At 37.5% G+C, this 26,409-nt stretch overlaps 1 protein-coding gene across 1 annotated transcript; it reads right to left on the bottom strand.

Moving 5' to 3' along the window:
• On the bottom strand, window positions 21,481-22,701 carry LOC109228921 (50S ribosomal protein L4, chloroplastic). Its single transcript, XM_019394182.1, has 2 exons — window positions 21,812-22,701; window positions 21,481-21,725 (listed from the first exon to the last, which is right to left on the bottom strand). Exons 1-2 carry the CDS (start codon window positions 22,653-22,655, stop codon window positions 21,688-21,690), a joined length of 882 nt encoding a protein of 293 aa, XP_019249727.1. The 5' UTR covers window positions 22,656-22,701; the 3' UTR covers window positions 21,481-21,687.

Below are 26,409 nucleotides of genomic sequence, written 5' to 3'. Positions count from 1 at the left end.
TTAAGAGGGGGAGGATGTAACGACCCGACCGGTTGTTTTTGGAATTTACGCACCGATCCCCTATTAACTGCTTTCCCCAAGTTCTTTCTGCTATTTTTGATTTACCAGGATGCTCGGTTTCGAGTTTCAGAGAGTTTTGGGACACTTGGTCCCCAAATGAGAGCTTAAGTGTTGGAAAATCGACCGTAGTCGGAACAGTGTGAGGACGGCCTCGGAATGGAAATCCGATAGTTCTGTTAGCTCCATTGAGTGATTTTGGGGTTGGGAGCGTATTTGGATTGTGTTTTGGAATTCCGTAGCTAATTTAGGCTTGAAATGCTGAAGTTTGAATTTTTGAAGTTTCCGGTCCGATAGCGAGATTTTGATCCGAGGATCAGAATGGAATTCCGGAAGTTGCAGTAGTTCCGCCATGTCATTTGGGATGTCTGTGTAAAATTTCAGGTCATTCGGACATGGTTTGGTTAGGTTTTTGATCGAAATCGTATTTTGAGGAAAATTGGAGTTCTTAGGCCTAAATTATTGATTAATTCGAGTTTCCGATGTTGTTTTAGGTGGTTTAAGGATTGGTACAAGTTTTAATGAGGTATTAGGTGTTATTGGTGCTTTTGGTTGAGATCCTGGGGGCCTCGGGATGATTTTGGATGGTTGACGGGAAGGTTGAAAAAGTGTTGCAGCAGCTGTAGTATTGCTGCTTCTGGTATTTTCGCATCTGCGGCTTGGGAACCGCAGATGCGGCACCGCAGAAGCGGCTAAAGGGCCGCAGAAGCGGTTTTGGGTCATTCCTTCAGGAACCGCAGATGCGGTATATTTTCCGCAGATGCGGTATATTTTCCGCAGATATGGTATATTTTCCGCAGATATGGAACCGCAGATGCGTTATATTTTCCGCAGATGCGAAAATCCATGGGCAGAATGTTTTAAGTTCAGAAAATGGGACTTCATCCCATTTTTCCATTTTAACCAATTTGGAGCTCGGGTGAGGCGATTTTTCGAGAGATTTTCTAGGAAAAACATTGGGTAAGTGCTCTTAACTTAATTTTGGTTGGATAACTCGAATCTATTACAAGTTTTGGCATTAAATCCGTGAATTTAGTTGGAAAAGTCTAGAAACCCTCTCGGATAGATTTGATGATTTGAGGGTCGAAATGTTATGGGATTTGGATAATTTTGGTATGGTTAGACTCATGAGAGTGCGAGATTTCTGGAAATATAAATTTTACTTACTCGATTCCGAGACGTGGGCCGGAGGGGCATTTTTGTCATTTCACATAATTTCGCGTATTAGCTTAGAATATAATTGTAGAATCAGTTACTTGAAGTATTATTTACAATATGCAATTGAATTGAATAGATTTGGGCCATTTGGAGTCAAATACTCGTGGCAAAAGTGTGGTTTCAGGTTGTCTTGCACTTGTTCGAGGTAAGTTTCTTGCCTAACCTTGTGTGGGGGATTCTCCTTAGGATTTGAGTTTTCTCTGTTGATTGTAATCCGAGTACGCGAGGTGACGAGTGCGTGCTCGGACTTATTTGTAGAAACTTGGCCTTTTAGGATTCTTAGGTCCTTATATTCACTGAGTATGAAGTTGTTCTTGATATGATTGAATTCCCTATTACTAGTTTCACCTCTACATGTTTTACTTGGAATTAATTGCTTTACGGTCCATTCTTATTGCCTAATTGACTCTTACTTTGCTTAACTGAAAATCTTTACCTCCTCTATTTTCACGTCATCTTTCATGACTGCTTGTTTTATTGGAAATCAATATTATCTCCCATGTAATTATTTAGTCTTAATTGAAATTGTTGCATATCCTTCGCAGCCTGCCCAACCTTTAAAGGAAGAGTAGATATTCTATGTTTAGTTGATATTTCCTTATTTGAAATTTACTTGACTCTTGCTAACTCCCTTGTGGTTTGAACTACATGTTATGGGGTCGTTGCTTCATATTATTTTCTCCCTTGTTGAGTTGTTCTGATTACGTTTAGTATTCTCTATTGTGGTTATTCCTTGTGAGCTAGTTTTACCGTCCCCTAGTGAACGAAAGATTCTTGAGTTGATTCACTTGTTGTGCTCTTGTATATATTGTCATTGTTGTTGTTGTACTTGGGGTGCTGATGCACGAGGTTTCTGTCGTGCGGTTGTTGATATTGTGATGCAGGAGGTTTCTGCCGTGCGATTGTTGTTGTGGGGTCACACGAGGTTTCTGCCCTGCTATTGCTACTATTCATATATTGCACATGCGGCGTAACAAGGCAGGATATGTATATATATATGCTTGTATGTGGGTTGCGCATGTGGCGAAATAAGGTGGGAACATTATGATGCACGCGTGACGAAACAAGGCGAGCACTTATTACGTTATCATTGCACGCGTGGCGGAATAAGGTGGGCTATGTCAGGGATTGATTGTAAGGATTTGTGATGGCCTGTGGAGGCATTCTTATTTGGTTGTTTAATATTGTGATTGTGGGTCGCTTACCTGTATGAGCTTTGTCTCGTGGAAGTGGTGAGGAAACATTGTATGTGCTGCCTTTTCTGTTTCGTACGCTTATTAGCTGGTAAAAATTATGTTAAAGCACTTGCACAAGTATACACGTAGTTGAATACCCCTATTGTACGTAAAGTCCCCCGAATTTTGCTAAGCATAGATGTACGCCCTCGTTACTTATCATATATGCGAGAGTGGCCCCAGTTAGCAAGTGAGTCGTCAGAGTGACCGTGAGACTGATGAGGGCACGAGATGCCAATTGTTAGATTTCAGGCACTAGGACTCGTGAGTTGAAATTGTCCGAGATTCGGAAATTCGTGGTAATTGTTGGATAAGACCTGATGTGAACACCACCGTAGGATCTGAGTTATTGTTTTGTTTTCCCTTAAATGTATTGTGACTTTAGGATTTGGGATGAGTTTTTGCCCGTTCTTACGTGTCATCATTCTTAATATTTTCATTGTTACTTGTTGTTCTTTTCCCTTATTGTGATTGTAGCATTGTTGGTCATTTCGTACAGTCTTTATATATATATCATTTTCCGTTGTTCCTATCATTGCACTGTTTATTAGACCGGTAGGTGTCTCGACTGTTCCTCGTCACTACTCCACCGAGGTTAGTCTTGATACTTACTGGGCACCGCTTTGGTGTGCTCATACTACTCTTCTGCGCATTTTTGTTGTGCAGATCCAGGTATTTTCCACTCAGTTCTATCATCCTTGGGAGGAGGCGTTCTTTAGAGACTTCGAGTTATATCTGCTACGTCCGCAGACCGAGGAGTCCCTTTCTATCTTCTGTAATAAATATAGCCCCTTTCAGTATTATCCATTGTTTAGATATTTACGGAGTTACAGCTTCTTATGTATCTCATAGCTTGTGATTTGTGAGATTCCGGGTTTTGGGAATTCTGTTAGGTTTGAGAGTTGTTATTGTATGTGCCGAGCGGCACCTTAAACACTGTTTATTTTTATTTTTCCGGTTTTAGTTATTTCTTCCGCAATTATTGTTTATATTCCTCATTGTTAGGCTTACCTAGTCATAGAGACTACGTGCCATCACGATGATTCATGGAGGGCGAACCGGGGTCGTGACAACAGGGGTTCAACATCCATGGATTTAAAATAAGGAGCTGAGAATCATACTACAGTACATGATACTGAAATACTGAATCATATTGAGTTACATGATACTCGAATGCTAAATAGAACTGGACTGAAACATGTATTCATGAATTGATTATGAAAACTAAAACTTCGACTGTGTATGACATGTTGAGAAATCTAGACTGAGACTCATGGGCATCAAACCCAGGTCTATATTGATTATGCACTGATCTCACATCGTTTAGAATGAAAGTCATGAATGAGTTACAAAGCTAGAGAATAGAAGTTCTACGACTATTCACAGAACTAAGGCATAATTACTTTCTGAGGAAGCTAGTAATAGTCATAATGAATGGGACGTAGGGAGAATCATAGACATTCCCAAACGTAAAGAGAGTTAGCCTCATATATCTCAATCTTGCCCCTTAGTGATACTACAATGATCCAACACACTAAGAACATTCAATCTACAATAGCAACATCCAATGGAACCAATATTAGTAAATTCTATAACTTAAGCCATTTAGGCATGTTATCAAACACCTTGTAGGCATAAATCTCTACATCTCATCACCATATGATTAGTTCTTCCAACTACCACCATTCGTCAACAATTTATCCCACCATCATGATTAACCAATTTATAACTTCCAACATCACATATATGACCATCCATCCACACCCAACCAACAAAGTTTCATTAAATAATCATCTTTCAATCTCTACAATAATTATGTAATTAAATTGGGAACTTATGGATTCCAATCACCATACCAAGAGTTCCAATACTTATTCATACTCATATTCCCATAATAAATCCAACATGTAACTCTAACGGTGTAGGATATATATATGGGATTAAAAGAAAAATCTGAAGCACTTGAAAAGTTTAAAATTTACAAGACTGAAGTTGAAAAGCAGCTGGGGCAGTGAATTAATATAGTGAGGTCTGACCATGGTGGTGAGTACTATGAAAAATATGAGGAGTCTGGTCAATGTATGGGGCGTTTTGCTTTATTTTTTCAAGAATGTGGGATAGTAGCACAATATACCATGCCAGGTACTCCTGAGCAGAATGGTGTGGCTGGAAGACGAAATCGTACTCTCATGAATATGGTGAGAAGTATGATGTCAAGGACTATACTATCTGAGTCTTTTTGGGGAGAAGCCTTAAAAACAACAAGCTATATCCTAGATGGAGTTCCAACAAAATCTGTCTTGAAAACTCCCTTTCAATTATGGACAACCCAAAAACCTAGCTTGAATCATTTTCACATTTTGGGAAGTCCAGCTGAAGTTCATATTTATTTACCCACAGAAAAGAAAACCGATCCTAAAACTACCAGTTGTTTCTTTATATGTTATCCTGATCACTCAAAAGGTTTTAGATTTTTCTGTCCTAAGCGTGGCACTAGAATCGTGAGTCTACTAATGCAAAATTTCTTAAGCATGATGTTTGTGATTGTGATTGTTCATGTGGTAAGGAAATTGTATTGAAAGAGAAGAAAGTCATTGTTCATGTACTTGTTGTACATGAAAAGGTAGTAAACCAACATATTCATGTGGGGGAGAAGCAATGGAATAATGACGTTGATCGCATGGTCCTTGAGAAAAATGAACACAATGAACCACTCTGTGGATCACAAAGAGAAAGAAAATCTGCTATCTCTAATAATTTTATCATATATGTGACTGAAAATCTTAGTGATACTGGCAAGTTGACTGATCTTTTATCATATGCTCAAGCTATTTCCTCTCCATATGTTGATAAATGGCATGAGGCAATGGAAGATGAAATGAGCTCCATGAAACACAATATAGTGTGGGAGTTAGTTGAATTCCCTTTAGGTTTTAAACCTATTGGTTGCAAATAGGCGTTTAAAACTAAAAGAGACTCTAAGGGAAATATAGACCGTTGTAAAACAAGATTAGTTGCTAAGGGCTACACTCAAAAAGAAGGTATTGATTATAAAGGAACATTTTCTCCTGTTTCATCCAAGGATGCATTTACAATCGTGATGGCTCTTGTGGCTCATTTTGATTTAGAGTTGAACAAGATGGATGTTAAAACAGATTTCCTGAATGGGTCTGCTTGAAGAAGTTTACATAGTTCAACCTAAAGGGTTTAAATAGGCTGGTAAAGAACATCTAGTGTGCAAGCTTAACAAATCCATATATGGGCTTAAACAATCCTCGACAGTGGTACTTGAAATTCGATGAAATTATTACAAAATTTTGATATGTGGAAAATAAGCTGGATGAATGTGTTTATCTCAAAATAGCTATTGACAATTTTATTATTATGGTTCTCTATGTTGATGACATTCTGCTTGCTACAAATGATTTGGGCTTGATGAATGAGACCAAGCAATTTTTATCTAGGCCTTTTGATGTGAAAGATCTTGGAGAAGCCTCTTTTGTTCTTAGGATAGAAATGAAAAGAGATAGGTCACGTGGTTTGTGGGGTTTATCACAACGTTCCTATATTGAGAGTGTTCTTAAAACATTCAATATGCAAGACTGTAGACCTGGTGTTGCACCTGTTTTAAAAGGGAACAAACTTAGCAAGGATCAATGTCTGAAAAATGATATTGAAATGAGAACTATGAAAGATGTACCATATGCAAGTGTTGTTGGCTGCTTGGTGTATATACAGGTTTGTACAAGTCATGATATATCATTTGCTGTTAATATGTTAGGAAGATTTTCTCCTAATCCTTGGTGGGTACATTGGGTAGCTGCCATGAAAGTGATGAGATATCTATAACGTACCAACAACTTCATGCTTGTGTACAAAAAGGTTGATGATCTAGACCTACTCATACATTCAGATTCTGATTTTGCAGGTTGTCAAGACGCTATGAAATCAACTTCTGGGTAAATTTTTATGTTGGTTAGGGGTGTTGTTTCTTGAAAAAGTGAGAAACAGAGTTCACTGCTACATCCATAATGGCAGCTGAGTTTATTGCTTGTTTTGAGACTACTTCACATGCTGTCTGGATAAAGAATTTTCTTACTAAATTGCAAGTTGTGGATTTTATATCTAAGTTGGTGACTATTTTCTGTGGCAACACTGCAACTGTGTTTTTCTCTAAGAATAACAAGAGAACAAGAGGCTCTATGCATGTTAGTCTTAAGTTTCTTAAGGTTAGAGACGTGGTAAAAGAAGGTAATATATATATTGAGCATATTAGCATAGAATCTATGTTGGTTGATTCTTTGACTAAAGGTCTTAGGCCTGTAGTGTTTAATGAATATGCTCATAATATGGGTATTTTAGAGTCTTTTAATGTGCTTTGGTCAGTGGGAGTTACTTTGTAATTGTTGATCGAGATATTGGTTTTAATAAATTCTATTTTTTGCAAGCTTGTGTTAATTGATATTTATTATGCTTATTGGCTAACTTGATAATTTATTTACTTTTTATTTCCAATTGGATATTGCATAAACTCATGGTATCTTTGAGTTTTGCTGCTTGTTGCCTTGATTACCCCGGGTAAGGCACAAGGAAAACCTCCTGAGGTGATATGATTTTTGTGTCACTTGGAGGCTCCTGAGGTGATATGGTTATAATTTCACTTGGAGGATTATTTCTTTCTAAGAGGTGTGGCTCTGTTCACCTTGATTAGAATGATAACATGCTTAACACACATGTTTAATCTATGTTGATAGAAATTCTAGCAAATATGATCATAGAGAGAATTCATACCTTGAAAAAGTATGATACCTGCTACGATTCGTTGTTAGTGTTCTCCATTGAGACTGGATAGATTGTTATATGGAGTTTAACGGTACGCTTCTTTAGACTCTAACTCAAGATTATAATTTTGTATCTGTATAATTGTGTCTTCATCTCTGCTATGGCTGCGATTTAATTATCTTAGATCTCATTCTTTTTCAATTTCTCCATACTGATTCCTTTGAAAGACGGGGAAGAAGAAAGAGAAATAAGGAGAAAGTATGCAAGTTTCTATATCTATAGGAGGAAGAAAAAAAGGAGAAATTCTTACAGTGCTCTATATTTGAATTTTTTTTTTAAAATAGAGTTAAAAGTTAAATGGGTACCACGGGAACGGACACAAACATGATTAAAGGTTAAATGGATATCACGTGGAAGAATATACTGCAACTTGCTAAAAACACTATATCATTTCGAATAGGTAAAATACGTAACTTACCCCTGAATTATGGACCAAATCTCTATGACACTTTTTATTGTGATGACCCAAAAGGTCATCACTTGTTTTTAAAATGAATTCTGCATTTCGAGGCCTTAAAAACCTCTTTTAGCATCACCTCGATTTGCCTGCGTAGTCCGGGCGCGTAGCCGAAAAGCCTAAATGTGAAAATCCGTGAAAATGATAAATTTTGACTATAAAATAAATTAATTTGACTTCGGTCAACGTTTTGGATAAACGGACCCGGACCCGTGATTTGACAGTCCTGGAGGGTCCGTAGGAAAATATGGGACTTGGGCGTATGCCCGGAATCGAATTCCGAGGTCCCAAGCCCGAGAAATGAATTTTTGAAAGAAATTATTTTCTGAAAAATATAAAGGTTTTTGAAAGTGAAATGTTATGTGAAACCTGTGGTATCGGGCCCGTATTATGGTTCCGGAGCCCGGTACAGGTTCAATATGACTTATATGTGTTGTCGGTAAAGTTTGGTAAGAAACGGAGTCCATTTGACGTGATTCGGACCTTAAATGCCAAATTTGATGTTTAAAGAAGTTTTGAGAAATTTCATTGATTTTGAGGTTTAATTCGATGTTCATGATATTTTTTTGGGTGATTTGATTACACGAATAAGTCCGTAGGATGTTTTTGAGGTTGTGTGTATGTTTGGTTTGGAGCCCCGAGGGCTCGGGTGAGTTTTGGATAGGCCACGGGGTGGATTTTTATACTTAGAAAATTGCAGGTTTTATTGTTGGTGTGATCAGGCCTGCAGGCTTCGCATTTGCGAAGCCTGGCTCGCAAATATGATATCGCAAATGCGAGGGCTTGGTCGCAAATGCGAACCAGCCCAGGCATGCCCCTTCTCGCAAATGCAAGATGTTCCTCGCAATTCCGACCTCGCAAATGCGAGGGTGCCTTCGCATATGCGAGGCCTGCCTGTAATGCTTGAAGTCGCAAATGCGACATTTTTGATCGCAAATGCGAAAGCCCAAATTTCCTGAAGGGTTCGCAAATGCGAGTCCTGTTTCACATTTCCCAAGCTAGCAGAGGTCGGTGTTCGCAATTGCGAACCCCTGTTTGCAATTCCCACATCTGAGACCTGCAACTTTTATACTTAGACGAATTTTAACCCATTTTCACATCTTTTCAAAACACAAACTCCCTAGGGCGATTTTTTAAGAACAACTCTTCTTCCAAATCAATAGTAAGTTAGTTTTAACTCGTTTCCTTCAATCATTAACATCTTTTAATATGATTTCAACTTAAAATCAATGATTTTCATGGGGAAATAGGGTGTTTTGGGTAGAACCTAGGTTTTTCGAAAACTGGGGATTTGGACCTCGATTTGAGGTCCGATTTCAAAACAAATTATATATTTGAGTTCGTGGGGGAATGGGTAATCGGATTTTGGTTCAAACCTCAGGTTTTGACCATGTGGGCCCGGGGGCGATTTTTGACTTTTTGGGTAAAACTTTAAGAAACTCATTTTCATGCATTAGTATTGATTTATTTAGCGTTTATTGATGTAATTAAGTAACTTGTGACTAGATACGAGCGAATTGGTGGTGGAATCAAGGGGTAAAGATATAATTGAATCGTGAATTATGTTCGTAGCATCGAGGTAAGTTTTTGGTCTAACCTTAGCTTGAGGGATTAGGAGTCGAGTCCTATTTGCTATGTGGTAAATGTTGAGTACGACGTATAGGCATGGTGACGAGTATCTATACGTTGGTGTCTAGCATGCCCATGAGTCTTTATATTGTGATTATCATGACTTCGTTGAATCTTTCATGCCTTTGTGATGGTTTCTCTTTGTTGTGTAAAGTTTGTGGAAGGAATTGTGACCTATGAACATTGAGGAGCGTTGGCTCGAGTTGTGAAGTGAATTTTGAAAGTATAAGTGATAATTGAACCTTTAGAGCATTGGCTCGAGTTGTGAAGTGAATTGTGAAGCAAAAGTGAGAAAGAGAAGAGATCATTATGTTGCCCCCTTGCCGGGATATTGTTGCTTTAATTGTTATTTCCCTTGCCGGGATTTAGTTGTAGTTTTGATGTTGTCCCTTGCTGGGACTTGTTGTTGAATTATTGTTCCCTTGTCGGGATTATTATTGAAATTTCATTTATTTCCCTTGCCCTATTGTTTCTGATTGTTGTTTGGATGAGGAAAGAGAGTTAAAGCACGAAGGGTGATGTCGTGCATTGTTTTTGTGAGGAAAGAGTGTAAAGCACGAAGGGTGATGCCGTGTATAATTGTGAGGAAAGAGTGTAAAGCACGAAGGGTGATGCCGTGCCGCACGATGTACCATTCCGTGCCGATTATATTGATTATATGGTGAGGAAAGAGAGTAAAAGCACGAAGGGTGATGACGTGCACGTTTTCATTGCTTGATTGTTTTGGTGAGGACGAGAGTAAAAGCACGAAGGGTGATGCCGTGCATTTATTGATTTCTGGTTCTTTTATTGATATCTGAGATATATTGCTTCTTACATTTACCTGTTGTCTTTCTATTCGGAATTGATATTTCCCCCACAGCATGCTCCTCCTCCCATATTCGACTGTTTATTTCTATGCTTCTTTTCCGCTGTATATAGTTGAATTGCACAGGTTAATTTGGTAGTCTGGTCCTAGCCTCGTCACTGCCTCGCCGAGGTTAGGCTAGGCACTTACCAGCACATGGGGTCGGTTGAGCTGATACTACACTCTGCACTCTTTTGTGCAGATCCCAGTGCTGCAGACTTCGGACCGTAGATTGGGTGGCTACCTTCAGTCCTCGCAGAGATCCAAGGTAGACCTACAGGCGTCCGCAGGCCCTGGCGTCTCCTCTATCACTTATTTCCTGTTTCATCTCTTTGATTCTGAGACAGTGTATCTTTTATTTTCAGACTTTGTATTTAGCACTCTTAGATCGTCTGTGACACTGTGCCACCAGTTCTGGGTGGTTAAGGCTTAATCGGTTGTAATAGCTACATGTTTAGATATTTTATTGCCTTCTTCCGCTTAATTTAAATTTCCGTTGTTTACACGTTATTGCTTTATAACTGTTAAAAGGAAATAATTGGATAATGAAGTAATTAGTACAAGGAATTGGCTTGCCTAGCTCAGATTAGTAGGCGCCATCACGACTCCCGAGGGTGGAAAATCCGGATCGTGACATTTATGGACAAAAATCACTTTACATACTCAACATTTATAAAGTGTATCTCTGACACACCATTTGTTTTACCAGTTTCTCCACACATATGTTATGTCACACACCAATAAAGTTGTTACACATGTCACTATTTTTTATTTTAAAACCCCTTTGTATTACAACTATACTCCTTAACCATCTCCTCCATTTCTCTCTCTTTCTCTTCTCCAGCAAATCATATCCCTGTCGTCGACCATCCAAAAACTCCAAACCTCCACCTACCAATTTAGAAAAAAAAAATTAGAAGTCCCAATCAGAAGCCCAAATCAATTGCTCCTAGAAACTATAAAACACTTTTTTCTCCAATAGAATTTCAGAGCCCCGTACAATTCTGGGTTATGTTTTTTACAAACGGTGGAAGTCCGATTTTTTGACCGTTGAAATCGACGAATAATGTATGGAGTAGAGATGCCTTACCCATATTTGAGGATTTTAACTACAAGTTTACCAATTAGTTGTGTTGGTTTTGGACATGATTGTCGTGCCCCCTTTTTTCGCGAAATCGGGTTTCAACATTGACAACTCCTTTGAGGAAGGGTTTTAAAAGAAAGAGTCGCCACCTAACGGATTAAGGTGCGTTAGGGTACCTATTTGCAAATAACTCTATTTAACCAGTTTGTGTCACCAAAGATCAGTTAAGGGCTCGAAATTACCTCAAAGAGAAGGTGTTAGGCACTCTTCGAGGTCCACAACTGTGGTTCCAGGCCGAACTCAATTATATGAATTAGTCTATGTGATCAAAGATAAGAAAAACAAGGAACTTGGGAAATTCATTATTTAACACAATTGATTGAAAGATAAGGTGGGGGAGCGTCCTAAATTTTTTAGCCTAAAGGATCACCCCGTGCAACATAAATAATACTTCGTAACTCCCTCAAGATGGGGTATTACTCATATTATTCAGCGGGCACAGACTATCATCTCTTGCTACCCGATTACTATCTTTAAGTTGTTAGCTAAAGCGCACTAGTTGATTCTAAACCGTATCCTATGCGTGCACTACCCGTCCAATGCCTATGGTCCAGGAGTCTTTGGACCTCTATTTAGGTAGTTCTAGACCTTAACTTTAGGTTGCTCAAAAGGGAAAAATACTAAGCGACAGACAAAACAGTTAGGACTTTCATTTAAAAGCGAATAAGGGCTCAAGTTGGCATCCGCAATTAGACAACAAATGCACGCAACTCAGATTAACAAAGGCAGTTACTGATTTTAAATAGTTAAGATTACAGAAACCTATAGGCAGGATCTCTATATGAATCTGGAATTATATAGGCGGACAGTTATGCGCAAAGCCATTATATTTTCCAAAAAACCTGTATGATTTGCCTATTGATTTTAAACATAAGGAAATTAAACTTATAGGCATGATGTCTAGATGTTTTACGTGATAATGAATAGTGGCAAGTCACAGAAACAGGTCCAGAATTATTTGTTTGAACCCTATAGGCATTTTTTCTAGTGAAGGCAACAATACAATATTCGGAACTCATGAATAAAGGGGCAGAAATGACAATTAGGTTGATTCAAACCTATAGGCATGCTTTCTATAATCTGTTCCAAGTTTAGATCCTATGGACATGATTTCTATAATTTGTAAACAGAACAACATGTGAATGAGGTTTTGCATATACATTGAATATACAATTCCCTATAGGCATGGTTTCTAATGTGATCAAACCAAATATCGATCCTATAGGCAGGATTGCCAACATATAACTACTGGACATTATAGGATACCTATAGGCATGCTTTCTAACACACAATAGCTGAACGTGCAATAGCATACTGTTGAACCTATAGGCAGGATTTCTACCCAATTTGTTGCAAGTATATGAAAACCCCTTTCCCAATTTCACTAACACCCCCAAAATGTTATTACAATAATTATTACAGACCCGGAAATGAATGTAGTGAATTACAGAATAAGTATAACTATAGGGAGCCTACAGCAGGCCTTACTACACCTGGACGGGCCAGGCCTTCAAATCACAATTGCCCCAGAAGCCCATGTTCATAGATACAACATGACCAGTGGTGAGTGATTTACCCATGTTTGAAGGATAAGCATACAGAACCCAAATCTCTAGTATGTCAGAGTTTCCAAGGGCTTCAAGAACCTAGGGCGGTGCTCACACTAGAGAAATTGATTAGAAACAATTCAAGGAAGACTATGGACCAAATCCTAGTGTGTTAGAGTTCACAAGGGTCTCACATGGACCCCGAGCAGTGCTCACACTAGGGAGGTCAGTGGTAAGAGTCTTGGTGGCCTTGGATTTCAGCCTGCCAAGAATGATAGGTTCAGAATAGCATAGGTAACAAATGAAAGAGGGGGTGGGCAATAGTTAAGGGGCAACAGTTGAGAACACAGAGCAGGTTAGAAGGAGGTTCAGCAGGACTCAGAAACAAGTTCAGCAGGATTGAAACACTTAGTAAAGTAACACATAACAATCACATATTGAAAGAGTTAAGGGAGAAACAAGTTTACAAGATTGACAGAAATTACCAAACAAGTTGAAAACCTAAGAGGTCTAAATTATGCTAAGTATACATCTTAGCGTCATAAGATAAACATGTTAACCCTCATCAGGAAGCAAGACATGATAGGGAGCACACATTATGACAAACCAGGTAATCACTAAAGTAACAAAGATTAGGTGAGCCAAAGACATTCTGAAGGACATGTTAACAGGGATACAAGATCATAATTGGTAGAAAGGCCTTAATACTGATTCAAACACATTATATATGCAAGACAAACATTGCAAAGATTTAGAGCAATATGAGCAAGTGAACTCATGTCAAATAGCACATGTATGTATTCTAGTATTGACACAGTAGACTTATTAACTAAAGAAGGTCCAGGCTGAGTTAGGGATTTATCATATAAGCAGTGCAAACAAATTGAGATGACTGTTCTAAAACCTCAAACAACCACTAAAGGGGTTTCTGAAATCAAGTGAACATGCTGAGTGATAAAAATAGCAGAGAAACACGCCATAGTTAACAAAGGGAGTTTTAACACAAGTCATTATAGATGTGAGGCACATACAGAGATTCAGGACGAAGCAAGTAGGCATATTTAGGAACATTTAGGCACTAACACACTAGTTAAACGAGTTTAGGAAAAGATTAAATGCAAAGAGACTTAAACCAAATGCAAAGTTAACAGAGTCATGTATAAAAATAACCCATAAACACATTAGGCCATGAACTTCAGAGATGAGAACATATGCAGATCATAGATACATGGGAACGAAACTATAAAGTCTAGTAACTCACCAGTTAAGCGAAGAACAAGAAAAATAAAAGTCCACAGTATTTTGGATATCAATAAGAGCAAGAATCCAGAATTTTAGTGGCCTTGGCTTTCAGCCGGCCAAGAACTAGAGTATAGAACAAGATAATGAAAGAACCACAGAACAAAGCTTCAAATTATAGTGGGATTATCGCGATTCCGGTCTGTACTAAAGGGGAATGGGGAAGGGTTTATATAGTAGCAGAGATTGAATGAGTATACAAGGAAAACTATAAAATCAAACACAAATAAGGAAGCAATAACATACATGATCAAATAGGAATCGAATTTGGGAAAAAATAAGTAAACCCTAGGAAAAACAAAAATCAATGGAATATAAATAAAAACAATAGCATAGGATGAATATAGACACAAATAATACTTGAAATCAGAGAATCGAACCGATTTGGGTCCGATCTAAAGAGATCTGAAAACCCTAATTAAGGGTAAGTAAGAATCAACAAGAGATACAGAAAATAATCGTACTTACAAAGAACAAATGATGAACATAGATAGAATAAACAGAAAAGCCAAGGATTTGAACCAACTTTGGTTCGATTCTTACAAGATCTGCTTGCCATGATTAGGCAAGCAGTATAGAGAAGGACCCAGTACCAGGGAGAGGTCATATATGGCAAGAATCGGCCATGGAATGCCCAGGTTAGGTGGGATTAGAAGAGGGATTTTGGGGGGAAGACGACTAGGGTTTGAGAGATGACCGATGAGAGGATTCAAGGGCGACGAACGGGTGAGAATGACTAGGGTTTGGGGTGAGGGTGTAATTTAAAAGGGGAAAATAACGAGGGTCATTGATCTTGAAAGGTCAACGACCACGGATTTAAAATAGTGAGTGGGGCGTGTCATCAAACGGGTCGCGACCGGGTGTGGGGTTGGGCTGACTGGTCTTGGGCTAGAGGTGATTGGGCTGATTTGGGTCCAATTTTGGTTTTAAGAATGGGCTATTATTTAAATACCCAAAAATTCAACAAAAATAATTTATAAAATACTTAATAAATAAATAGAAATATTATTTATGCAATAAAATGATTAGCAATAATGATTTGGCATTATAAAAATATAAAAGGCTATTTTGACACAAATAGTATTGATAAAAAGCAATTATACGTGAATATAGGCTATTATTAAAAAATTAGGTAAATAGCTTTAAAAATGCAAACATAATTATACGGAATAAAGAAAAAATATTATGAAACATATATGAGGATGCAAAATAGTAATTTGAATAATTAAGTCATCATAAAATAATTTGAAGGAATAATTAATAATTATTCAAGTAATTTAAATGCAGAAAACCAATTTAAAGCACTAAAAATTGTAAAAAAAATTATAGAAAAACCTGTATAGGTTTATAAACAAAAATGATGATGCAAATATACTATTTTGAAAGTATTTATATATAATTGGAAAATATGAGGGAAAAATTGGGTATCAACAATGATTCTTGTCATGGGGATTGATGTGGCTTCGGCGGCCCAAATGACATTGTTATGAGTTTGGGTTCGTAATATGGAGGTGGCTAGAGATTATTGTTTATTTTTGTGTTGCTTTGTCTGTTATATGCCCTTTATTTTTTCTTTTTGTTTTAACCATGGTTGAAGATGGAGAGGTTTTCGTGGGTATAGTGGCAGGTGGGTGACTGGGCCCCACCCCGAGCTGGCTGAGCGGATGGTGTAGCAATTGGTGCAGAAGACGCAGCCTGACTCCTCTGCTGCGCTGGACCTCCCTAACGACGAGGACGCTGCCTCCACACATGCCCAAACTCCCCGCACTCAAAACAACTCCCTGGTGCTGGTGATGGGGACTGAAGGGAGCCCTGAGCACCGGGATAACTGGTAGAAGGACCTACCATAGATGAGCCTTGAACTAATGGAGCACAGGATGAACTCTGAGCTGGAAGGAACTGAGAGATGAGTGACCCTGCTGAGAACTGTGTGAACCATAGCTAGATGATGCACCATGGTGAACTGGGCGAGCCGTCTGAGCATGCTTGTAAGGACGACCCCTGCCGTGATGGAACCGACCTCCAGAAGGAACACCACTAAAATGACCTGATCCGCGAGACCTTTTGGCCTCCCTCTCAACCCGCTCCTGGTTGCGGACCACTCTATCTGCCGAGCAATGTCAACAACCTCACCGAAAGTAGAACCAGATACCCTCTCTCTAGTCATAAGCAGTCACAGCTGAAACGTGAGACCATCAATAAACCTCCTGATCCTCTCCCTATCAGTGGGAACCAACCAAACTGCATGACGGGCCAACTCCAAAAACCTCATCTCGTATTGCATCACAGACATATCATCCTGACGTAACTGCTCAAACTGTCTGCGCAGCTCCTCTCTACGAGACTACGGCACGAACTTCTCCAAGAAGAGAACGGAGAACTCCTGCCAAGTAAGTGGTGCTGCACCAATCGGCCTACGCCTCTCATAAGCCTCCCACCAACCGAAGGCAACCCCAGAGAACTGAAAAGTAGTGAACGAGACCTCACTGGTCTCCAGAATACTTGTTGTACAGAGAATCCTCTAACACTTGTCCAAGAAACCCTGGGCATCCTCCGCCTCTATACCACTGAAAAATGGAGGCTGGAGTCTCCCAAATCTCTCCAATCTTCGCTGATCATCATCAGGCATAACAGGAACCACATGGGCCTGCGTAGCTGCAATCAGCAGGGCTGGTAGTGCCCCCGGTGTCTGGAGTCCCTCCATTACCTGCTCTGGTGTGCGGGCAGCGGGAGTCTGAGTACCTCCCACGGCCTGAGAAGTGGTTGTTGCGGCTGGAAGAGAGACGCCTGAGCTAGACTGGTGCACACGGTTAGAATCTGAGCTAAGGCCTCTTGAAGGCCTGGAATCACAATGGGCACGGGTGGTGCCTGAGCTGGCCCCAGAGGCTCCTCCACAACGGGGACCTGCTCCTGAATTAGGGCAACTGGTGGATCTGCAGGTGCTGCCCTTGCTGTTGTACGAGCTGCACCTATGCCCCTACCGCGGCCTCTACCGCGACCTCGGCCTCTCGCGGCCCTGGCTGGTGGTACTGGTGGCTGTCCATCTTGTCCAGTAGTACGTGTCCTCTCCATCTGTGAGAGAATAGAATAACAGAAGTTTAGTTACCAAAATTAACAGATTCGCACCACAAAAATTCGAGAATGTGAAGTTTCCTAAAGGTTCAGCAGCCTCTCGAAGATAAGTACAGACGTCTGTGTACCGATTCGCAAGACTCTACTAAACCTGCTCATGACTCATGAGACCTATGTAACATAGGCTCTGATACTAACTTTTCACGACCCAATCCTAACCTGTCGTGATGGCGCCTATCGTAATACTAGGCAAGCCGACATTTTCAAAATACTCTCAACATTTAACAGGAAATGAATCAAATAATATTAAATAACCAAAATTTTCATAAAAAGGGGTAAAAACCCAAAATAAAAGTGCGGAAAATAGCTCCCAATATCAGGGTGTCACTGGTCCCATGAGCATCTATACATCACCAGTCTAGAAATGTCACGTCTATAACAGCTTGGATCAAAATACGACGAAACAAAAGATAAGGAAGGAGAAACAAGGACTGCGAACGCCAGGCAACTACCTCAATATCTCCAACGGTCAACCATGCACGATATCAACGCCCTCCATGTCCGGAAACACCTGGATCTGCACACGAAGTACAGGGTGTAGCGTGAGTACAACCAACTCAGTAAGTAACAACAATAAATAAGGAACTGAAAGATAGTGACGAGCTACACAATTATAACTCATTTTCAGTAGTCTCAACAAGGAAAATAGACATGCTTCCGAATCCGGAAAATTTAGTCAAATCAGTTTATACATCCCAAGTTCAAGTAAAACCGGATAAAAATATCTCTCAGAAGTTTTCAAAGACCATTGATATATGGCAACTATGTGCAACAACAATGAAATCATATACAACCAGGGCAACAATCACTCAGTCCTCCCATTCACTCCAACCTCACAATCACTCATTCCTCGCAGTCACCCATTCCTCACGGTCACTCAGCACGCGGCACTCGGCACTCGCACTCAGTAGGTACCTGCGCTCACTAGGGGTGTGTACATATTCCGGAGGGGCTCCTTCAGCTCAAGCGCTATATCAAGCCAATCTTGGCATAAATTAATGAAACATGATGCGGCGTGCAGCCTGATCCCATAAATATCCTCACAATCAGGCCCTCAACCTCACTCAGTCATCAATCTCTCCAGTCTCTCGGGCTCTGGAAATCATAAAAATCATCCCAACAGCAATAATATGATGTATCAACAAGAATAATAGAGACTGGTATATGATATGCGAGTAAAAATTGAGATTAAGTACAAATAGCATTTAACAGGTAATTTCAACATGTAACACGGCCTATGTGGGTCCCAACAGTACCAACACATAGCCTAAACATGGTTTCTAACATGATTTACAGTCAAATTTCTATAACACATGGAGAGCATATAGCTAACAACAATTTTTCAACTCTACAGTTTCACGGAATGGACAAAGTCACAATTCCCACGGTGCACGCCCACACGCCCGTCATCTAGCATGTGCGTCACCTCTAAAACAATCATGTAACAAAATCCGAGGTTTCATACCTTCAGGACCAGATTTAGAACTATTACTTACCTCAATCCGAGCAAAACTCTACTCCAATACGCCATTGCCTCACAAATTGGCCTCCAAACGTCCCGAATCTAGCCATAAGTAGTATAATACAATCAATACAGGCTAAAGGAATCAATTCTACAAGAAATTATGAAATTATAGCTCAAAATCCGAAATCAGCTCAAACCCAGCCCCCGGGCCAACGTCTCAAAATCTGACAAAAATCACAAAATCCGAAAGCTCATTCGACCACGAGTCTAACCATACCAAATTTATCAAAATCCAACACCAAATGGCCATTCAAATCCCAAAAATCAACTCTCCAAATCCCTAGCCTCAAACCCCTAAATTACACCTCAAAAATACACCAACTAGGTGGGAAAATCAGTGGGAAACATAAATATTGAATAGAAATGATCACAAGGAACTTACCTCAAGAATCACCTTGAAAATCCTCTCAAAAATCTCCAAAACCGAGCTAAAAAAGTTAGAAATGTGAAAAATCCCGGAACCCTCATTTTTGAACCTTTTTATACATCCCAGTGATGCCTTTATCGCGAACGCGGAAGAATCCTCGCGTTCGCATAGAACAAAACATACTGCCCCACAAACTTACACTACGCGAACGCATAATACCTTCAGGCTTCAGCGATCGCGTACAGCTGTCTCCCCAAAGCTACGGGATCGCGTCTATCCCTATGCGACCGCATAGAGCAATTGCCTGATCCCAGCTCTTGACTCCAATACTCTACGGGAACGCGATCCTGGCCACGCGTTCGCGGTTCACAGCATTCCACAACTACGCGATCGCGTGAGAAGGTCGGCGATCGGGTAGAACAAATTCCTCTACTGCTCTCAACTAAGCTTACGCGATCGCGGACCTTCCCACGCGATCGCATAAGAGGAAACCAGAACCAACAAAAAACAAAAAAACCTCAGCTAACAAGCTAAGTCCAATAATGATCCGTTAACCGCCCAAAACTCACCCGAGGCCCCTCGGGACCTCAACCAAACATACCATCAAGTCCCAAAACATCATAGGAACCTAGTCGATCCCTCAAATCACCTCAAACAACATCAAAAACACGACTTGCACGTGGATTCAAGCCGAATGAACTTTGAAATTTTCAAATTCTACAAACGACGTCAAAACCTATCAAATCGCGTCCGATTGACCTCAAATTTTGCACACAACTCATAAATAACACCACAGACCTACTCCAACTTCCGGAATAAGAATCCGACCCCGATATCAAAAAGTCCACTCCCGGTCTAACTTTCCAAAATTCCAACTTTCGCCATTTTAAGCCAAATTCTAATACGGACCACCAAATCACAATCCGGACACGCTATTAAATCCAAAATCACCTAACGGAGCCACATAAGTCAACATCGGTCAACTTTTCCAACTTAAGTTTCTAATTAAGAGACTAATAAGTGTCTCAATTCACTCTGAAATCTCTCCGGACCCGGAACAACCAACCCGGTAAGTCATATAACAGCTATACAGTACAAAAGGAGCAGAAAATGGGGGAACAGGGCTACAACTCTCGAAACGACCGGCCGGGTCGTTACAATAGTCTTTTATTGCTCAGACGCCTCAGTTTGTTTGTAAAACATGCACTGGCTAGGTAAACAAAGAAGTGTCTTAACTACACTTTAAAAAGATTGAGTATGTAAGATAATTTTTATATGCAAAAAGTGTGTAACAGAAATTTGATCCTTAATTCAGGGGTAACTTATGTATTTTGCCTTTGGAATACACTAATACATGTATTATAGTTCCTACTTAACAAGTTCAGGAACCAAATGACCCCTACGAATTGTAACCTATTGTATGGTATTGTTACTGTAAATAGAATATTTATTTTTATTGTTACTCAAATTTTATTGTATTTTATCGTTAAATCTGTTGTTACGTAACGACGAAAAGTACCACTTTATGGAACGACCGATTTGGTGTGATTGCGTCGTTACCTTATTTTTTCTCTCATCTTGCCCTTTCTTATTATTAAATAATCATATTTTATCTTTTACCCTACCTTTTTATATAATAATTTTACCTCGTACTTTATTTTTTCTTTATAATATTATAACTTTATTTTTTTCATATTGTTGGTGAATGACTTAATGAAATAACGGCAAACAATATAATCTATCAAAATATTGTGTACATCAAAATGATACAGTACAATATATTGCAGCACTATACGATACATTATGAAACGATACATAACCATCCAAACAAGATGTTCGATAAAAAAAAAAAAAAAAAAAAAAAAAAAAAAAAAAAAAAAGAGGTGAAAGGCTTGCCAGAAACTCACAAAGTTCTTGCAATGTAGTGGATCACATACACCCATTCAAGGGACTATAATGTTAAAGTAATTCTCCATGCCTATTCAGAGTATCAATTAGACACAAACAATCATTAAGAGAGTTCTGAAGAACACAATGTTGGCACATATACCAGTATCGTTTGGAGAGAAATATAACTGCCAGAGTAGCACAAATTAAGCAGCGCAAAACAACAGGAAACAGGAAGGGAAATGGTATTAAAATTTTCCTCATAGTAAAACCAATTTATGAAAGAATGGAAGATACTTGTAAATGAATGCATTAAAATTAAACTGAGTTGCCGGAAACGAGAGAGAAACAAAAATTAGGACAAAAGTAAGGCAAGGAAGGTAAATACACAACTATCCATAAAGACAGTGCTTGAATCAACCAAAATCCCCTAGTTTTATCATACAATTTAAAGTGAAATATGCAAACTCCCTGTAAGATTTTCTTTCTGCCGCAATATTATTACTCAGAACTTTCAGCGCTCTCCTCCGCCTCACCACCTGAATTCAAAATTAACGAGTTAGGAAAAAGAAGAGATCTTAAGAGGAAATTTTCAGATTCCAAAATTCGAAAAAGAGAAACTAACCATCATTATCTTCTTGGTCGTCTCCTTCCTCATCCTCCCATTCATTTTCATCGCCATACCGCTCATTCAAGAAATCCACAGCCGATTTAGTTAAAACCAGCTTCTCAGAATCCAATATGTCTAACAGATTCAACGTTCTTGGAGTCAACATTTTCAAAGTCCCAATGTTTCTGCTGGACAGAATCACATTGTCTGAAACCTCCGTCATCAAAAACAAAGATTTCTCTTTAGGGTCCAAACCCCACCTCCTCATCAATTCAATAAATTCCTTAGTCTTTGGCTTTTCAAATTTATCATTAAACTCTTCTACAACGATAGTATTCTCCCAAGCACTTGAAAGCGCCGTAGAAATGGCCAGTCTCTTTTCCTTTTTGTTGATTTTAACTGACCAGTCCTTTGGCTTCGGTCCAAACACAACCCCACCACCGGGCCGCAAAGGAGTTCGATTTGAACCGCGGCGAGCTCGGCCCGTTTTCTTTTGAGGGTAAGGTTTGATACCACCGCCCCGGACTTCTGAGCGTGTGAGAGTGGAGGCAGTGCCGCGGCGTTGGTTGCGGAGGTCGGTGGTGAGCCCACGATGGACGACGGCGCGTGCGGTATCTAGAGGGGCAGATTTTAGATTGAGAGTGGTGGAGCCCACCTCGGCACCATCGAAGGACAGAATTGGAATAGCGGCGACCTCTGAACGGATGGTGGCAATGGCAGCGACAGAGAGTTTTTTGGGGGATCTGAAAAGGAGGTGCTTTGAGGATTGGATGTTGGGGTTAGAGAGGAAAATGGAGGAAGAAAAGAAAGAGAAGGACGAGGGGGAAGCAGCCATTGTTTGAGTGAAGGAGCAAAACATTTGGAGGTGATGAAATGTATTATCTACAAATTTTGCTGGTTTACCCGTTTCCACTCTTTTCTTTCTTCAATTGGGGTCATTCGGGTTATGGATCCCCTTCGTCTAAAACCGGTTACCTGATTGCCAAATTTTCTTTTCTTTTTTCTATGTAAATGTAAAAAATAAAATTCAACCGAGTCCGTTGTTATTTATATAATTATATCTATCTATATTATGACCCAAAAAAATATCTATTTATATTTTTAACTATCTATCTATATCTATCTATATCTATCTATCTATATTATTATAAAAACATGAATACAATATCGGTTTACCAAAATAACCCTAAAATATAGCTATAGTATTGGATATAATTGTAATATTTCCTTTTGTATCCGATTTGGTTTTTAATTTGGTTTAGGCTTTTTTTTTCAACAAAAATATATTAATGTAGCCCATGTGTAGTTAGATTCATAGGATTTCAACTTATATTACACAACCTAACGGTATACGAACCTATTAAAGTTTTATAAAGATCTTTATGAATTCTATTGACAATTAACAACAAAGAAATAACACTCTTGTGTATGCTTCTATTCGAACTGAATTTATTATGAATACATAGCTATTGATCTAAATTTATGATTTGAAAGATAAAATATTTTAAAAAATAGTTCAATACTCCTATTAGATAATATGGTAATTAGATAATATTAGATAAAAATTGGTAATTATATTAGATAATATTAACCTAACTAAAATACCATGTTTTTAGACTACATGACCTTCTATTAATTTTTTTAATATTTGATATTTAAAAATTAAATTTGTCTATAAACTTCTTATTAAAAATATGTAGGTAAGTTTAATAAAATCAATTTCATAAAAATCCTCCATATTGACAGTACATTACCACTCCATAATATCCAATACTAAGAGAAAATAAAAGTAATATTAAATGGACTGCATAAGCTGTTGAAATTGAGAAAAAATATCCCCATAATATATTTTTGTATTATATTTAAACTGTTTTCCTACTCAAATAATATATTTTTAATCAATTATTTAAAAATATACCCAATTATTAAACAACAGCTAAGAAAAATTTTAAAAATATAAATGTGTAAGAAATAGAAGGAAAAATGGTTGGTAAGAGAGGCAATACCACTAATGATTCTGCAAACGTAAAGATCTAAACGTGAAATATAAGATCGATCTCTTTACTCTTTGAAAAGAAAATTTATGGTGGATAAAATTATAATTAAGATTAAATCTTCAAAACATGAGATGAACTAATAATAAGAATCTAAATCAACATATAATAAACAATTTTTTTTTTGTAAAGACCAAATAATTAAATCTTTCAATTAATTATTTAGCAAGAGAATGCAATTCAATTATTTTTAAAATTTATCATATGAGTAAAATTATTTTTCAAGTTAAGAAAAATCTTAGGGTACATACATTTATTCTATAGAAAGAGCGTTAGAGATTAAAAAATTAGAACACAAAGTAAAAAATATTATTATAGTATTAAGAATCAAACAACCATACAAGTGTATGTTGAAGCACAATCAAAGCTAAATCATGAACAAGAACAAGCTTTCAAGACTATATTATAAAGAGTCGGCTTTTATACGGGATTATCCTTTGTAGATGCCTCTTGCTGAATTGAAAATATTTCTATGTCATGCATTACTTGCACATGTCAAATCAAGAGGCATGATACTGTTAGCAATAATAACAAATGGTGTACCGACAACGATTTTATTATGAGGCCACTCACTTTAGATGTGATATACCTTTTCAAACAACTGAAATAACCAATACAAATACGTCAAAGCAGAGCAACAATGCTAAATCTATAAGGAAAATAAAATTGATAATATGTGATGAAGCGCTTATGGCTAAGTGTTAAATGACGAAACAATTGCCCCTAGAGATATATTGAATACCAGTAAGCCATTTGGTAAAAAAACTAATGGCTTGGAAGGTGATTTCTGTCATATACTATCAATAGTTACAAAATCGACGAAATCAAAGACTGTAAAAAATAGCTTTTTTAAAATTATATTTATGGCCTCAAATAAAAAAGATTTAACTAACAAGGATAATTTTCGGTATATTTATATTTTGCAATTATAATAAATAAAGCAAAAGGATAAACTTTCTAAATATTAGACTATATTTATCACAATATGTTTTCTTGCACGAACAGCTATATGTTGCACTTTCAAGAGGAACGAATATCAATACCAACAACAAGAGTTCTGGTTATGGCAGAGCAACCAAAACATTAGAAGGAAATATACACAAAAAACCATCAAAAAAGAAATGTTTGGTAAGATACCATCAAATTAAATACTTTTAAACTATAATACGTAATTATCTAACTAACATGACTAAATTGATCATTTGTGTAAGTTCTGATGATGTCCTTTTATTTTGAATTCACATATCATGCTAATGTAATAATATTTTTCGACTTTCAGATGATTAAAATGGTTAAACCATCACGTGCAATTATTAACGTGCAATGCACGTTCATAGATACTAGTATATTAAAAAGCACGAAACCCTTTAACAAAATATTATTCATCTTTTTACCCTTCATAAGTACACTTTAAAATGGATAAAATTATTTAAAAATGAAAAGACAAAATAATTTTTCCGGAGTTAATTTTATAGGTGGCCATTCAACTCTGTGTTTATTATCCAAAAGTCAATTTTCTTTCTTTTGTCACGTAAAAGTCATTCAACTTTGTGTTCATTACCCAAAAGTCATTTTTCTTTCTTTTGTTACAAAAAAATTATTTTACTATGCTCTAGTTATCACAAAAATCCCTTTGACCAGATTTTACAAATCTTTCACCTGAAAAGTCTATTATGCCCTTGACATTATAAATCCTCTCATTAAGTAATACCTTTTATATTATATGTGCTATATAATATACTTTTATCCAGATATTTTACTTATAATCAAAATAACTTAATATTATTTTATTTATTATTTTTATAATATATATTCGTATATTTATGTTTTCTTAATATTAAGTTTCAAAATGTATAAGTAGCATTATTAAATTTGTCAGTAACATTACCATGAACGAATCTCAAGTCCACGTTATTAATCATGCTTAATGAAATATGTTTAATTAAAATTAAATAATTAAAGCTCATTCATTTATCAGCCAAGCCATACCCATTAATTAATAAAAAAATTCCCACATTTAACAAAATGACACATCAGATTAATACTTTCAAATAAATAATATTAATAGATAAAGCTTTAAAAACATAATATTTACCAAATATATTTGAAACTTCTTTTAAAATTTTAATGACTATAAAAAACTATCATTTGGTAAATCTGTTTTTATTATTTTAAATAAATATAAAAAAATATTTTTTATCATTTTAATATTTAAAGTATGTTCAAGTTTAAATATGATTAAGCAAATTGAGTGCCATGGAAAAATTAAATATATGGATATATTATAAAAATAATAAATAAAATAATATAAAGTTATTTTAATAATAAATAAATTACCTAGGTAAAAATATATTGTATAGATATAATATAGAAGGTATTACATAAATAAGAGGATTTGTAATGTCAAGGACATAACAGACTTTTTAAGTAAAAGTAGTATAAAATATGGCCAAGGTAATTTTTTGTGATAAATAGAGCAAATTAAAATAATTTTTGTGTAACAAAACAACAAAAAGTGACTTTTGGATAGTGAATACAAAGTTGAAATTTTATGCAACA

Source organism: Nicotiana attenuata, chromosome 7 (assembly GCF_001879085.1).
Source record: "Nicotiana attenuata strain UT chromosome 7, NIATTr2, whole genome shotgun sequence".
In the NCBI taxonomy this organism is placed as follows: Eukaryota; Viridiplantae; Streptophyta; class Magnoliopsida; order Solanales; family Solanaceae; genus Nicotiana; species Nicotiana attenuata.
This window is presented reverse-complemented; position numbering and strand designations above follow the sequence as displayed.

What these genes read in the sequence shown, in the direction of transcription:
- LOC109228921 (XM_019394182.1), bottom strand. Translation starts at nt 22,655, where the DNA reads ATGTTTTGCTCCTTCACTCAAACAATGGCTGCTTCCCCCTCGTCCTTC. An exon ending in CGACCAAGAAGATAATGATG is followed by an intron (nt 21,726 to 21,811) that starts GTTAGTTTCTCT and finishes TTTTGAATTCAG; the next exon opens with GTGGTGAGGCGGAGGAGAGC.